The 15,604-nt window shown below is 55.4% G+C and overlaps 1 protein-coding gene across 3 annotated transcripts in view; it reads right to left on the reverse strand.

The window, feature by feature from the left end:
* The window catches only part of POC1A (POC1 centriolar protein A), a 72,780-nt gene extending 57,790 nt beyond the window's left edge, over nucleotides 1-14,990 (reverse strand). For all 3 annotated transcript variants that reach the window (XM_061195413.1, XM_061195411.1, XM_061195414.1), the window contains exons 1-6: nucleotides 14,682-14,990; nucleotides 12,082-12,166; nucleotides 10,910-11,081; nucleotides 10,376-10,555; nucleotides 8,884-8,991; nucleotides 7,355-7,470 (exon numbers count right to left, since the gene is read on the reverse strand). In XM_061195413.1, the coding sequence (XP_061051396.1) occupies nucleotides 7,355-7,470; nucleotides 8,884-8,991; nucleotides 10,376-10,555; nucleotides 10,910-11,081; nucleotides 12,082-12,166; nucleotides 14,682-14,903 (883 nt within the window). In that variant the 5' untranslated portion in view covers nucleotides 14,904-14,990. The remainder of the gene's footprint in view (nucleotides 1-7,354; nucleotides 7,471-8,883; nucleotides 8,992-10,375; nucleotides 10,556-10,909; nucleotides 11,082-12,081; nucleotides 12,167-14,681) is intronic.
* Between the last annotated feature and the right edge of the window lie 614 nt (nucleotides 14,991-15,604).

The following is a 15,604-nucleotide window of genomic DNA, read 5'->3' on the forward strand; positions in this document are numbered from 1 at the left end:
GCTGCTACTTCAGGGAAACCAAATGGAAAAGAAAACCCCTGCAAATGCCAATATGATGCCCCTGCCCCGGGGGAAAGGATGGGCATGGGAGTGGGCAAGAAAACAGCTTAAGACACGCTCTCAGGAGCCAGTCAGGCCCGGGTTCCAACCCCAGCCTCCTGACTGGCCCGCCCCGGGACCCTGAGCGAGCATCTTGACACACTGAGCCCGTTTCTCCTTCTGTGGCACAGCACCTACAAGTTAGGGTGCTGTAGGCATGTTGCCAGGTGAAGCCTATGCGGCCTCTGTACAGAGTGAGCCCTGATGTCCCTCTCCGCTACCCCAGGCATCCCATGCTACTCCAGATCCTGCCATTTAACTCACTTACCAGCTCAAGCCCATCCACGATTCTTCCCCACTGCTCCAGCCCAAGCCCCACCATCCACACTGGTGTCCCTCGCTCTCCAAGATCTGGCCACACCAGCCCTGTCAGCTCCCTAGCTGTGGGACCTTCCCACCCCTTGTTCCCCCTGGGCCGGGAAGACTCTTGCCCGTCTCTTCCCCAGACCCTGCAGCTCACTCACTGCTCAGAGTCACCTCCTCAGGGAAGCCTCCCCTGACCTCGCCATCAGGGCCACCCCCTTGTTTGGTCCCTCCTGAAGCACCATGAGTCTCTTCACAGCAGGGTTTTTACATTTATGTGCAGCTATTTGGTTCCCGGCTGGGTCCCCCATGAGACCATGTGCTCCATCAGGCAGGGGGCTTTGTTGGGTCCTTGGCTCCTGGCTCAGTGCCTGACACTGAGCGGGACTCGAAAAGCAGTTGGTGAGTAGGTGAACTGGACCCAGGCAGGCCACATGGGGACATCAACGTGTGGACCAGCCATATCACAGCTTAGAGTAGCTGCTGAGGAAGACCCAGGTGCCTTCGTGAGCGAAACCAGAGGGGCTAGGATAACCATGACCCCGCCAAGTCAGAACTGCCACAAACATACAGGCAAATTCTAAAACCAACCCCTCATCCTGGCACCGTGAGACTGCAGGAACCACTGCTGGACCAGTAAACACACCCACCATGAAACGGCCCTCAGTAGAGCCGACGGAGGTGCACGGAGCCCCTCAGACACCAGGCCAGCCGATGTGCAGATGTGCCGGGGAGTGTGGATTCACGTCCCCAAGCACACTTAGGGGAGATACCAGGGCTTTACATAACACGATCTTTAGGTCTAAACACTCTCTCAGCACCAGGAACTCCAAGAGACGGCCTGGAGTGGGGCTGATGGGGTCTCCAGAGCCAGCTCCTGGAGGTGGAGTCCAGAGCCCCACGGCCAGACGCTCTCCCACACTCAGGGCCATGAGGCAGGGGGTGGCACCCTCAGTGTTTACCAGAAATAGGGGCATGGAGAGAAGAGGAAAAAAGCCAGAGCCGACCCCAGCAGAACCGAACAGGCACCGGCCACAAGCAGCAGCAGAAAGAACATTAGTGGCACACAGGGTGTGCCTGTGACTCCCCACATGTGGGGGACACACCCACGTGTACAGACCCAGAGGAAGGCGTGGACAGAAGCTCCAGACACAGAGCAGGGGTGCTCTCTGGGGAGGACAGGAACAGGGGGACTTCTAATTATTACTCTACATACTTCCAGAAAATATTTTTTCAGCATTAGAATATAGTCACTATGATTATACAACTGAGCAAATGATAAAAAGTGAATCCTTCCCTCCCCCCAAACGAGTGTGTCACGCCTGGGGAGAAGGAGACCCAGGCTCTGCAGGCACTTCAGGCTGTGCTTCTATAGGCTGCGAGCCAGTGTCAGCTCCTGAGGGGCTGGCTGTGCTCGCCAGGACGCTGGTTCACACCCGCGGCGAGTGGGGGTGGGAGAGGGGCACAAACACTGCGAGATCCCCCTGAGGAGTCCCGCCCACCCCTGACCCCTCGGCCCACAGTAGGACAGCTTTGAGAGGCAGCTGCCCTCCATCTATCTCACCACGCCCCAATCTCCCCTTGGGCCTCCTTAGATGCTGCTCCTGGCGCATCTGCCTCGCTGAGCCTGGAGAAGGGCACGCTATTCTTGCTTCTGCAGCCCCTGGCAGCCTGTGCTGGCATGAACGCCCCCCAGCCCCTCCCGGAGACAAAGCTGGCAGGGGAGAGCCAGCAGCAGCGTGGATCGGGGGAGGCGAGCTCAGGGAACACAGGGCTTGCCCAGCACCAGCAGGGCGTCAGCGGCAGGGCGTGGCTACCACGCCAGGTTCTCCCACCTGGTCAAGCCCACCCAAGGGAGGGAACTGCCGCCCACCCCCTCACCCGGCCCAGGGAAGGGTGCCCGAGGCCCTGCTCCACTATAAATGGCAGGAATAGCTAAGGCCTCTTGGCTGGGGTAGAAATATCTGGAACCATTTACTCCAAAACAGGGCTCAGCCTGGCAAACCAGGCTTTTGGGAATGTGCCAGCCCCACCTTTCCCGACTCGCTCTCCTGCCTCACCCACCGGCCCCGCCAGCCTGGAGCAGCCTCTCTGGCTCTGCCGAGGGTGGGGCTGTACCAGGGAGGCCTCATAGAATCAGCCCTGCATGACAGTCTCCCACTGCCCCACTAGGGGGTAAGCCTCCCATCACGAAGCCCTGAGCAGTGACGGCACACAAACAATCCACTTTTCACCAAGACCAAAGTTGCAGGCCCTCCGCCTAGCTCCATGGCAGAGATGGGTGACGGCTGATGGCAGGCTGCCATTTGGGCACAATGTGGGCTACACCCCACCCCCACCGCGACCCCAAAGAAGGGACTCCAACTCAGGGTCAGAGATGTACCAGCGTCAATGTTCTGTAGGTCACCAGGATGCCAGGGAGGGTGGGACTGAGGCCACTGCAGATCCTGCCCCCAAGTACTGGGAACGGGCCACAGCCTGCAGCCTGCCTGCAGCAGGTGGCCTAAGGAGAGACCTGGCTATCCACAAGCTGCCTGCACAGCTCTGCTTGTAGAACCCTCAGCAAATCTGGCCCACTGCCCAATGGGTTCCAAACTGGCCATGGGGCCCACAGAGACCCCAGGTGCCCAAGCAGGAGGTCTCCTTCTGGGGCAGGCCACGCCAGCGCCGAGCCCCACCACATGCCTGCCCACCACAAGGGCTCGGCTCGCTCTGCCAGGGTGGCCTCTCACAACGCTCAACTGGCATTACCAGTGACACAGTGGCTGTGGGCTCACAAGAGGCTATGGGTTCACACAGTGAAGGTGCTCTGACACCAGCAGCTAAGGGCACTCCGAACAGCCACCTCGCGAATGTCGTAGGAACACCTGCTCAGGGACGGCGGGCGAGAGCCGGTGAGTTGGCCAGAGCAGGTGGGACGGTGCACTGCCTCCTGATCAACCCTTTCGGGCTCCGAACACCAAAAAGGGTGCAGGCCTGCCCTGCTGGTTGCACAGCTTTAAAACCCTCCATGACCATGTCTGGAGTAGGGAGGGGGTCCAGGGACGTGCTAAGGACCAGTGGACAGAGAAGCTGGGACTCTGAGCTTCTAACTGGAGTTTCTGGAGAGAGCCAAGCCAAGCCCTCTCGGGGGCGCCGGGCAAGTAAATGACTAGAATCAACACAGTGTGAGGAACCCATAGCTTCCCAGCTGCGTGACCTGGGCAAGCCTCAAACACCCCATCTGTGAAATGGGGAGTAGCCCTGCCCTGCTGACCACTCAGGCCTGTCCCTGGATAATGAACCCGCACGTGCCTGGAAACCGCAAAGCACATTAAGGGATCGGGGACAGGGCTGCTGCTCAGATGTCTGAACAGTCTTAGTGTGGCTCAGAGCGTACGGAGCCTAACCCACCTCCGTGGGGACTGGCACTCCCAGGGCTCCAGTGCCCCACCAACTCCTTGCTGAATTGGGAAATCAGAACTGCTCCTTGCAGTGATAGGCCAGAGCAAGAAACTCCTCGCCTGAGACAAATGGTGCCAGCTGCCTGCTGTAGCCCAGAGTGATTCCAACAACCCAACATGGGACCGGAAGTGCCCTCCACAGAACAAGATCATGGCAGCTGGCCACAGGCTGGCTGGGCTTGCTGGCCACACATTTGCAGTATCATGAACCAATTTCTCTCAGAAGAGCCCAACAGCCTTATGCGCCCAAAGCCCAATCAGGGAAGACACTGGATGTCACTGTCCTTAAACACTTCCCCCTGGGTGTCCTAGGGGTCAGGGACAGAAAACAGCTCAGGTGCCTGTTACCGGGGGGCTGGGAGCCCTACTTGGGGAATCAGCTTCCCAAGAGATCCCCTGGCATCTCTTCTGGGTAGGGGGACAGCTGCTACTCAGGGGCTAGGAGGGTCTCTCAGGTAGAAGGTTCTTCCATGGAGCTCTCTAGGGGAGCTGCTGAGCACACCTGACCAGGTCCCTCCCCAGCAAACAGGGTGAGGGCTGTCCCCCCCAACCAATGAGCTCAGACCTGCCAGGCTCTCCTTGAGCCCCGGAGGCTGAGCCCAGAGGTGGTGGGATGAGTCTGCTGCCTTGCGAATACCCACTGTGTGCCATGCATTGGGCAGGGAGCTCAGAGGGAACCGGGTTATTTATGGGGTACTCCAGGCCCCCCGAAGCCTCTGGTCTCTATTAGGGGTGGCTTAGGAATAAGAGGCTGCAGGCTCGCTGAGTGGCTCTATCACAAGAGGAAAGGACAGCAGCAAAAACAGACTGAAATCTCACTGTGGAGCCTGTCAGCCTCATGCACCTCAGGTCCCCTCAGGACTTGACCTCTGATGCTATCTGAGTCCACCCCCACCCCTGGGCCCTGCCAGTCACTGATCTCCCACCCCCACCCACTGCCAAGCCTGCTCCCCCAGGAATCTCTCCCCAGCACCCTCCACTCTCCTCAACTGCTCTGCATCATGCCACCCCTTGACCGCCCTCTTTAGGAGACCCTGCTTTCCTTCAGTCCCCTGGCTCTGCTCTCCTCAGCCCTCCATCACGGGAAAAGCGGGCTCCCCCTGCTCACTCTGGCTGCCTGTGGACCTTTTTCTTCCACAGCCCCTCAATCACAGGGATGCAGGATGTGGCCTCAGCCCTTCTCACACTCCAGATCCCTAGGCCCAGCTGGCCCCTCCACCCCATAGCATCACCTTCTGCCTCTATTCAATCTCCAAAACCCACCCCCTGGGCCTGACCCCTGACCCACTCTGATGTCCAGACCTCACCCGACATTGGGCATTGACAGCCCACCTACCAGTCACCTAGGCACATGGCTTCCTACCCAAGCAGGCTCTCAGCACTGTTGTCCTCTCAGATGCCCTTCACCCTTTTGCCCCTGTCCCAGCACTTCCAGCCAGGCTGCATCTTTGGAACCCTGGGCTAGAGCATGGCATTCAAGGCCCTCCCCTGCAGGTACCTGTTGCTGCACGCCACCAACACCAGACCTAGGTTCCTGATCCATCAGAGAAAGGCCTGGACTCTCCCAGGGTCACCTGGAGATTCTCTTCACCAGTATCAAGATTTATGTGGTACAAACCATGTACCCAGTAGTGTACTGTAATCCTCATGTGGATTCTCCCATCAGATCCTCACTAACCCCATAAGGCAGGCTACCACCACCCCTTCACAGACAGGAAACAGAGCCCGTACTCCTAACTACTGCTCTGCCTCATCACCTCCCTTCCGGTCTCTCCCTGTCCAAGTCCTCCCTCCTGACCCCACACTCAGAGGTGGCCTTTCTGCCGAGCACTCCTCTGCACCTCCCACCTTCCGCCCAGTCAGCTATGCAGATGTACCCAGTCTCCAACTCAGGCCTGGCCCAGAGCAGGAGGAGAAAGGCCTCTGAGCCTGAAGGAGAGGAGAGAGAGGCGTGGTCTCCAAGTAGAGGGCAGACCCCGCTGGGGCTCTGTTCAGGAAGCCTCTGTCTGAAATAGCATCAGTGACAAACCCCAGGGCTCCCTGTTGAGGAAAGAACCGTTCTCGTGGCTGGCCCCTGCCACCTGGTGGTGATGTACAGTACTGCAAGCCTGGACCAACTGGGCCCACCTTGCTGGGAGACCAGACCTCCTGACTGAGACTCAGCATCACTGTCATTGTCACTAACACTGTGCCTGGTTCCTGTTTTGTGTGAGGCACTCTGTAAGTTCTTGTCATGGACCAACTCATTACCCTCCCAACACCACCTAAGAAACAGGCCTTATCATTGTCCCAGGGGGCCCAGAGAAGTCAAATAACCTGCCCAAAGTCACACAGCTAAAAATGCTGAAGCTGGGTGCAGAGCCACCCTCCACCATGTGCTTTTCAAGACCAAGATCCACTCCCCCTTCTTGGAAGGTCTGTTCCCTCAGTTACCCCAAGAAATTCCTGGCCTCAAACATCAGAGAATTGGAAGGGCTTGTGGGGGGTGTTAAGGGGGGAGCTCTGAACCCCACGTCCCACACCTTTCTCCAGATATGTCCTTCCCATTTTCAGGTGTGAATTTTGGAAGTGAGCCCATGGACTTGAAACTTAGTCCCAAGTCAACAACCACAGTTCTTCAAACAACGCCAGCTCTGACTCTCCCTGGTCTCAGCCCTGAGCCCTCAGGCCTGCCCACCCATTCTGCCCCCTGCACAACTCCCAGTTCCTCCTGTGGCCCCTCACCAGCTCCCTTCCTTGGGCCTCATCCCCACAACTGGGGTGACTTAGGACTCTGCCCAGTCATACCTGCTCTGAGGCCAGTTCCATATCCCAGTACCTTCAGCTCTCTCATCGTAAGCTCACCCAAGTCTGCCCCCACTCCCACCTCCCTCCTGCAGCCCGATACCAGCCCACGTCGACAGCCCGCTGCCCTGCCTTCCAAGGGCTATAATTAAATATATATATAAATAAGGGGACACGGCACCGGGGCTGGCTTCCAAGCCTGGCCCCCTACCAAATCGACCCTCCATATGGCTCATGGCTCCACATCTGTGGAGGACACCGTGGAACCAGAGGTGGCCAAGGTCCCACCAACACTGACCTCTTTTGACAGACCTGTCTCCTTCACCACCTCCAGGGCTGTCACCTTGGCCCTGGAGGACAGAGCCTCCATTACAGGGGGAGGTGAGTGGCATGGGCAGCCCCTGAGAAGTGCCCCTCAAGAGGAGCCCTGGCCAGAGCCCCACTGAGGGCCCCCATCTGGACCGCAGTGTGCTTGAGGTTCTGCCACCTCATAAGTGGGCACCAAAGGGCTGGTGGATGCCAGTTAGCACCACGCTGTATCTCCGGGCCAAGGTTCCAGGACAGCCACGCCATAGACTACCCACCCCTGAAGATCCCAACAGACCCAGGACTCCCCCCTAACCCCAAGCCAGCCCCAGCTGTCCTCAGGCCCATTTAAGCCCCGCAGCCAAGAGCCAGACACCCGGCGTGGCACAGTCCCACTGCGGCTGCTCGGGGACACTCACGCTGATAGTGCTGCAAGAGCCGGTGAGTCCGCACGTCCCACACCTTCACTGTGTTGTCCATGCCGGCGGCGGCGATGCACGTGCCGCTGGGGTGGAAGTCCACGTAGGTGACAAAGCTGGAAAGGGGGCCACCGCATGCTGTAGGAGGTCTGCCCCGGCTCAGAACAGACCCCCAAACATCCAGCACATCCCCACTCCCACACACCTGCTCACACTCTTCCCTCAGCCCAGAATACCTCCCTACTGCCCTGTATCTTTACCAGGCGGCCAAGGGAGAACAAGAAGGAGAGGGTGAGAACAGAGGCTAGCAGTGACCTGAGGGGCACTTACCAGGGAGCAAGTCTCAGCACCAACTTCTAAATGAGAGCAGAGAAAGTGGTCTTCAGACCAAAGTTCAGCCAGCTGCTCGGGTGCTTTCAGTTAGAGCTGGTGCCCCTACCAGAGCAGGAGGCAGGGCAGGCCCTGCCAACTGAGGCCCAGACATGAAGGGCCAGCAGGGTCCCAGAGCCACTGGCTCACCTATTTCTAGAAGACAAGCCAAGGGCCCTCAATATACTCATATGTGACACCCAGGCTGGTATCGTGGCCAGCCCTCAGGAGGGACCCTTACCTGGGGCTCCCAGCCTAACAAGGGGCAGACGCTGGGGTTCATCTAGGAACCCAGATTGGGTGAGTCCTTGCTCAAATGCAGGCTCATCCCTCTCAGTGATGCGGCACAATATGAACAGCCACCATCCACTACAAGAACCTGATTAGCCTTTCATTTATAAAGTCATCACCAAGGAGAACATCCTTTTGGGGGTCTGGGTTCAACTTCTTTAGACAGACGTGTCACAATTTTGAGAACTAGAAAGTGAAGGGAAAAGAGAGGCCTCGAGAGTTTCATGCCTTTATCTTTATCTTTATTCCTGTCCTGCCCCTAGGTTCTTCATAAACATTTTTTTTTTTTTTTTAGATTCCATATATATGTGTTAGCATACGGTATTTGTTTTTCTCTAAGACGCAGATGTAGAGAATGGACTTGAGGACACGGGGAGGGGGAAGGGTAAGCTGGGACGAAGTGAGAGAGTGGCACTGACATATATACACTACCAAATGTAAAATAGATAGCTAGTGGGAAGCAGCTGCATAGCACAGGGAGATCAGCTCGGTGCTTTGTGACCACCTAGAGGGGTGGGATAGGGAGGGAGGGAGGGAGACGCAAGAGGGAGGAGATATGGGGATATATGTATAGCTGACTCACTTTGTTATAAAGCGGAAACTAAGACACCATTGTAAAGCAATTATACTCCAATAAAGATGTTTAAAAAGAGTTTCATGCCTTGAGGTTAAGCGCTCTTTACTGTTCGTGGGGATGGGGATGAGGCAGAAACTTCCGCCCACATGCGAAAAGATACAGAGCCAGGGAGCAGCAGAGACATGGCGGTGGGCCCCAACTGCCGCCACCGGAGGCCACTAGGGCCTCTTCGAGCCCAGGTCTATGCTTTTCTCGAGCGCCTACAGGTGGAGGACAGGATCTGGGGACTCACCCGCCGTGCTCACAGTACGAGTGGACACACTCCCGGCTGGTCTTGTCCCACAGCTTGACAGTCTTGTCATCACTGGCGGACACGATGAGCCGCCCATCCGGGGAGAACCTGAACCAGGCGGGGCACAAGTCACATCACCAGTCAACAGACATCACGGGCACCACACACCATCTTCCACAGTCACCCTTCCTGAGCTGCCCACCACCTGACCTCTGGAACCCACCTGGGCCACATGCCCTGCTCTGACCCTGAGTGATCCTGGGCAAATGCCTTTCTCTCTGCAAGATGAGTCAGAAGGGTGCCTACCTCCTGGTAAGCAGGTAGGCAATAGCGTCACACACAAGGCCCCCAGCACTGCACATGGCAACATGCGTGCTGACTGCTAGTACTTGGCATCATTATCCTGTTCCCAGGTGCCCTGAATCCACATCTAACTCTGAGAATGGGTCAGCAAAACCAACCTGCTAACAAAAAAGGGGTGGAGGTTCTGGGGACCCACCACCAAAGGCCTGGTGTGAGTTCAACACTTGTCTGCTGGCGGGGCCCCTCCTATTCTCAGGAGTCCAATGGTGAGGGCCACTCAGAGCAATCAGGGACCTCCCAGGACAGAGGAACGAGGGCCCTGGAGAATAAGTAACTTCATGGGGTCCCCAGAAGAACACAGCTCAACAGTCCCCAACCTCTGACTCCCATGGTTTCCCAGTGTCCCCAGACACCCCAACCTCTTCCTCCAGAGCACAGAGATTCGACATGTGAGATCTCTGTTGAAAGGAACAGAATAAGCTAGAAGCAGGCACAGCTGTGTCTGCAATTCTTAAGACTTTGAAAGGTGCTTTGAATCAGCTGGCCCCCATCCCCAAAGCACTGGCCCCCACACCAAAGGGAGAACCGGCTTCCAGACCAACCCCTCTCAGAAGCCTGGGCCCCCATGTGGCACCTCTGAAGCAAAATCAACCTCTGAGGAGCAGAACGTCCTCAGAGAAAAGTAGGCAAGCCTTAGTGCCAGACACTCGGCTTCCAACCCCAGCTCTGCCACTTACTCCCGATGTGCCCCACGGCAAGATACTACACTATTCTGAGCCTCAGTTTCTTCATCTGCAAAATGGCAACAATGCCACCTACTTGCGGGACTGCCATGAGGAGTTAGAAGAAAATTTCTAGTGGTGGTACTGACGTTATCTTGTTGTTGTTGCTATTGCTAATAAGTGGCCCCTGATGACTCACCTTGGGCTGCATCAGCACAGACGTCAGGGGTCAGTTGTGGCTGACAATGGACTAACTTACTTGTCATGCATTAGCTCAGTGAAGCCTGGACAACTTACAATGTGAGAACTATTACTGTTCTTTTTCATACATAAGGAAGTTGAGGTTCAGGAAGATAAAGAGTGGCTAAGTAACTTGTCCAAGGTCATGGTGCTAGCACCTGGCAACTCCTCTGTGCCCTCCAACCCCTGGGGTCCCTCCAGCAGTCTCCAGGTAGGACACTACTCACTTGGCACAGCGGACCCAGTTGATGTGCTGGCTCAGGGAGAACAGGAATTTCTGGCGATGAGTTGACCACACCTTGACTGTCTTGTCGTCGGAGGCTGTCACGAAGGACTGGCCATCGCTGCAGAAATGGACGCTCCTCACTGTGGCCGTGTGTGCACGAAACATGGTTGACTCACCTTTGCTGCAGGGATGGGTATGCAGAGTCAGGAAACCCATAAACCCATAACAGCAACATAAGGGCACATCGAAGCCCTCCCCCCGCCTCAGAACCCTCCCAAAGTCAATCCAGGCTTGAGTGCCCCAGTCCCCAAAAAGGGAAGCCAGAGCCTCACCCACGTGCAAGCAGCATCAGGTGGGATCTCTTCCAGGATGGCTGAGGTCAGCCCAGAATCTCACTATTGGCCCTGAGAGGAGGGCCCCGACTGAAGCCCCAGCTTCTGATGGTACCTCCTCGGAAGTGGGGCAGATGTCCCACTGTGACCAGTCCAGCACTAGGGCCCAGACTCAGACAAGCCCCTCCAAGTCCTTAACTCACACGTTGGGTACCCAGATGCGGACAGTCTTGTCGCGGGAGCCCGAGGCAAGCAGGTGTCCCGAAGGGGAGAAGTTCACACAGGTGACGGTGTCCTTGTGGCCGGCAAAGCGGTAGGCACGTGACTGGGGCTTCATGTGCCACACCATGAGGCATGAGTCCATGGAGCCACTGGCTGAGGAGAGAGCGTATGCCATGACGCTCGGCTCAAGCGGGCCCGGAGCCTCCACCAGGATGCTGGAGATGGGCGGAGCGTGGGGTGCGGGCAGCAGGGACAGCCCAGCTCTGCCTTCCCCATGGGGACAGGCCACACCTCCAGTGACTGCTGAGCAGGAGTTCGGAGAGCCTAGGGCCTGTCACCACTCCAGGCAGCAGGCCCACATAGCAACCAGCCCTGGGCTGTAACTGAGGGTCCCAGGTCTCCCCACAGACACACTCTGCAGCTCGAGAGAGCAAGTCCTCGCAAAACTGGGGAGCCAGCTCAACCCAGTGGCCTTTTTGCCATTAAGAGGACCCATCCGAAGCCTAGTGGAGGTCCCCAGAACAGACCAAAAATGACTTCAGTTTCCTCTTAATCTCCAGTGTATCACAAGACCAGCAGCTTCTGACAGGGGACCTTGACCATTGGATGAAGGGGGAGCCTCGTCCATAGAAACAAGAAAGCTGCAGCCGTGACAGCTGTGTATGAACCCACAGGTGGCCAAGGAGGGAGCACTCAGCTGCAGCATAAGGGCAATGGTGGGAGGGAAGCACCCGGCTCTGCTCCCCATCCTTCTCAGTGGTGGGCGTCTTCAACAAGAAGGTGTGCCCATGGTACTGTGGACAACAGAATCAATAAAGACCCAAGGAAAAAGCCACTGTTTAGGGCTCATTCTGCAGGCCAGACCTGAGAGGTGGATGCGGTGTGCAGGGAAGAGCCCAGAACTGGGTCCTAACCTCAAAGGCTGTGTGACCTTAGCAAGGCCCCCAACCTTTCTGAGCCTCACACTCCACATGCAGAATGGAGCTCATAAAGCCTAGCGCCCAGAGAGCTGGCCGGCTGAAGCAGGAGGTAGGTCTAGACAAAACACCTGGGTCCTCGCTGTGCCCTGCTCCCCCCACGCCACACCTCCCGGGTAGAAACGCGACCTTCTCAGCTCATAGCCTAGTGCCTAGGACAAGATGCCTCTTCTTACCCAGCTGCTTCGTGTTGAGACTGAAGTCCACACAGGTAACTGCATCCCGGTGGCCCTTAAAATGCCTCTCCAGCGAGGGGTCCTCCTGAGGGAGAGCCAGGGTCAAATATGTGAAGCCTGGAGGAGGAAGGGGCTTCCCCAGGGGCAAGACTCTTCCTATAACAGCCAGCAGCATTTAAAAATGCTCAAGGCATGATCTTGTATATAGAAAATCCTAAGGAATCACTAAAAAATCTATTAGAACTAATAAACAAGTTCAGCAAGCTTACAGGATACAAAATCAATATACAAAAATCAAGTACACCAACAATGAACAATGTGAAAAATAAAAGTATGATAACAATTCCATTCATGATACATAAAAAAGAACAAAATACTTAGGAATAACTTAACAAAAGAAGTGCAAGACATATGAGAACTAAAAAACATCATTGAAAGAAGTATAGAAAGACCTAGATAAATGGGAAGACATCCCATGTTCATAGTTTGGAAAACTTAATATTGTTAAGATGAAATACTCCTCAAATTGATCTACAGAGTGAACAGAATCCCTTTCAAAATCTCAGATGCCTTTTTTTTTGCAGAAATTGACAAGCTCATCCTAAAATTCACATAAAATGTAGAACAGCCAGAATAGACAAAACAATGTTTAAAAATAAAAACAAAAACCAGTCACTGTAGAAAGCAATTTGGTAGTTCTGCAAAAAGTTAAACACAGAGTTATCAAATGATCCAGCAATTGTAGGTAAATACCCATAGGAGTTGAAAGCATTTTCACACAAAAACTTGTACACAAATGTTCATAGCAGGATTATTCATAATGGCCCAAAAGTGGACAAACCTTAATGTTCATCAACAGATAAATGGATAAACAAAATGTGGTATATATCCATACAACAGAATATTATTCAGTCACAAAAAGGAATGAACTACTGACACATGCTACAACACGGATAAACCTTGAAAACATTATGCTAAGTGAAAGAAGCCAGACACCAAAGGCCACATTTTGTCTGATTCCATTTATATGAAATGTCCAGAATAGGCAAATCTATAAAGATAGAAAATAGATTAGTGGTTGACAGGGACTGGGCGGGGGCGGCGGAGGGGGGGGGCAGTCAGGAAGGGGAGCGACTGCTTTCTCTTTGGGGTGACAAAAATGTTCTGGAAATAGACAGTAATGGTTGCACAATATTGTGAGTGTACTAAAAACCACTAAATTTTACACTTCAAAAGGGTGAATTTTATGGTATGTGAATAATATCTCAATAAAGTTATTTTTCAAAAGACCCAAGAAGAAAAAATGGGGACTTTCAGCACCCCCATCTCAGGAATCAGATCCCATACCTTCAATCCCACTGCGGACCGGCCAGTGAACCCAAAGGTCAGCCCTGAATAAGCCCCCAGTGGCTTTACAACCATCTCCACTCCACCCAACATCAGAGAAGCAGTAGCTTAGGAAGACATGGAGATAATATTCCAGAGATTCTCTCCATCCAACAGCAATTCGTGTTGGAGAATTATAGTCCAGCCATGCAGACATCTCCCCCTACCCCAAATATCTTAAACCTCAAAGAAGCATTTTGGGGGCACCAGGGAGCCCAGCAAAGCCTCCTCTTGAGGAAAAAACGGTCTTGGGGCAGAACAAGGGCTGCAGGGAGCTGTAACCAGAACAAAGGCTCCCGTGGCCCCTTGCCCAGCTCCACCCCCCAACACACCAGCCTGAGTCCTCCTTTCAACAAGAGAAGGAATGGCAGCTGGAGGAGGGCGGGGAACTGAGCAGAAACTGCTCCACCTGAGCTTCTTGGAAGAATAAGGGTAAAACAGTGCACCCTCTAGAGGCAAGTTCAGATCCGCCCCTAACCAGGGGACGCCTGAAATCTCCCGACACCCTCTCTTCCAATCCCACAGGCTTGTTGGTTCCTCATCTCCCCCAAAGGTGGTTTATGTATTGGGGTGGGGGATGAAACACCATTAGAGATCAAAAGGCCTAGTTCCTAGTCTGGGCCCTCTGCTCACATGCCCAGACACCCAAGGAAGCCAACAGGCCACCACCCAGCGTCCTTGACTTTCAACCCAGCCAGAGGACCAGGCAGGTTCAGGTTCAAAACAACCTCTCAAAAAGAGGGGCTTTGGAGTGCTCCCCTCTGGCCTCTGGAAGAACCTGGGACTCATCAGAGAGGGCAGTCTGGCCCAGGTCACACTGCAGGCCTGGGCCGTCCCGGGCATCCCGGGGGCCTGTTGTTCCCACAGGTCGGAACAGGGTGCACCCTCAACAAACCCCCATTCAGCCATCCACTGCTCAGGATAAGGAGACAGAAGCCAGAGAGGCCCGGCGCTGGCCCCAGGTCACACCTCCAGTCGGGCCATACAAGTGTCTCCCCCGCTAGGGGGAGATGCAAATCCTGGGGGCAGAGGCTGGTTTGTTAGCCCCGGTAGCCCGAACAGAGCCTGGCTCGCAGAAGGCGTTCACCAGGTGCCCGGACTCAGCGCCCCCTGCACAGACAGTAAACTGGGGCCAGAGAAGACCGGCCCGGAACCCTCCGTCCGGCTAGGCGAGGAGACTAAAGCCCGGGCGGCCGCAGCTGGCAGGAACTTACCGTGCAGGGAGCGGCCATGGCGGGGCCGGGGGCGCCCAAGGCACCAGAGGAGCCTGAGAAAGCAGCGGCTGCGGTTGCGTCCCGTTCAGTTTCCGCGCCCCCAACCGCCGCCAATAGCAACGCGGGTCGCTTCGCCTCGCCCCGCCCACCGCGATTAAAGGAGACGCGGCGCCTCGGCTTTTTGCCCCCCGACTGGAAGGAGAGCTGTATGGCCGGCTCCATGGTCTCCGCGTCCAGCGCCCCCTGGCCAGGCAGCCTACAGACGGCGCCGCCAAAGGCCTCTGTCCACCGTCACTCATTCCCCCTGAGAAATTGAAAAGTCCAGGATGAGAGGTTCGCCCCACCGACCCGTAGCCCGGCTAACGAGACGGCGAGCACAGCCTTCTGGGAAATGCAGTTCCAAGACGCCCTCATCCTTGTGTCTAGAGGAAAGTGGGACTACATTTCCCAAGATGCCATGAGGGCGGGGCCGTGAATAACAATCCGAAGTGAACGCCTTAAGGATCCCGGAAGTGGAGATCCTTAAAGCGTTCACTTTGGGTTGTTAATTGTGGCTCGTTGTGTTTGTGTCCTCTTCAAGCGCCCGCGAGGCCGGCTTTTCTCTCAGTACCCCATTAAAAGCCAATTATTCACCCTTCGGGAATTCTTTAAGTAGTTCGCTCCTCCGAACGCGCTTAAAACAGGTGTCGATTTAAAAGAACACTAGTCACTCGGAATCACATCCTTGGAGTGGAGAGGCCTGGGTTCTATTCTCAGTTCTTGCCCTGATTCGCTGCGTGACCTCGGGAAAAATAACCTTGCTCTGTGGACCTCAGTTTCCCCATTCGTGAAATGAGAGGGTGTGACGCAGCCTGGCCCTCTCAGGACCCTCAGCCCTGAGCAGCCGTTGTAAATTACGTGTTTAAAAGAGAAGGAGATAATCC

This window comes from Eubalaena glacialis, chromosome 7, assembly GCF_028564815.1.
Source record: "Eubalaena glacialis isolate mEubGla1 chromosome 7, mEubGla1.1.hap2.+ XY, whole genome shotgun sequence".
In the NCBI taxonomy this organism is placed as follows: Eukaryota; Metazoa; Chordata; class Mammalia; order Artiodactyla; family Balaenidae; genus Eubalaena; species Eubalaena glacialis.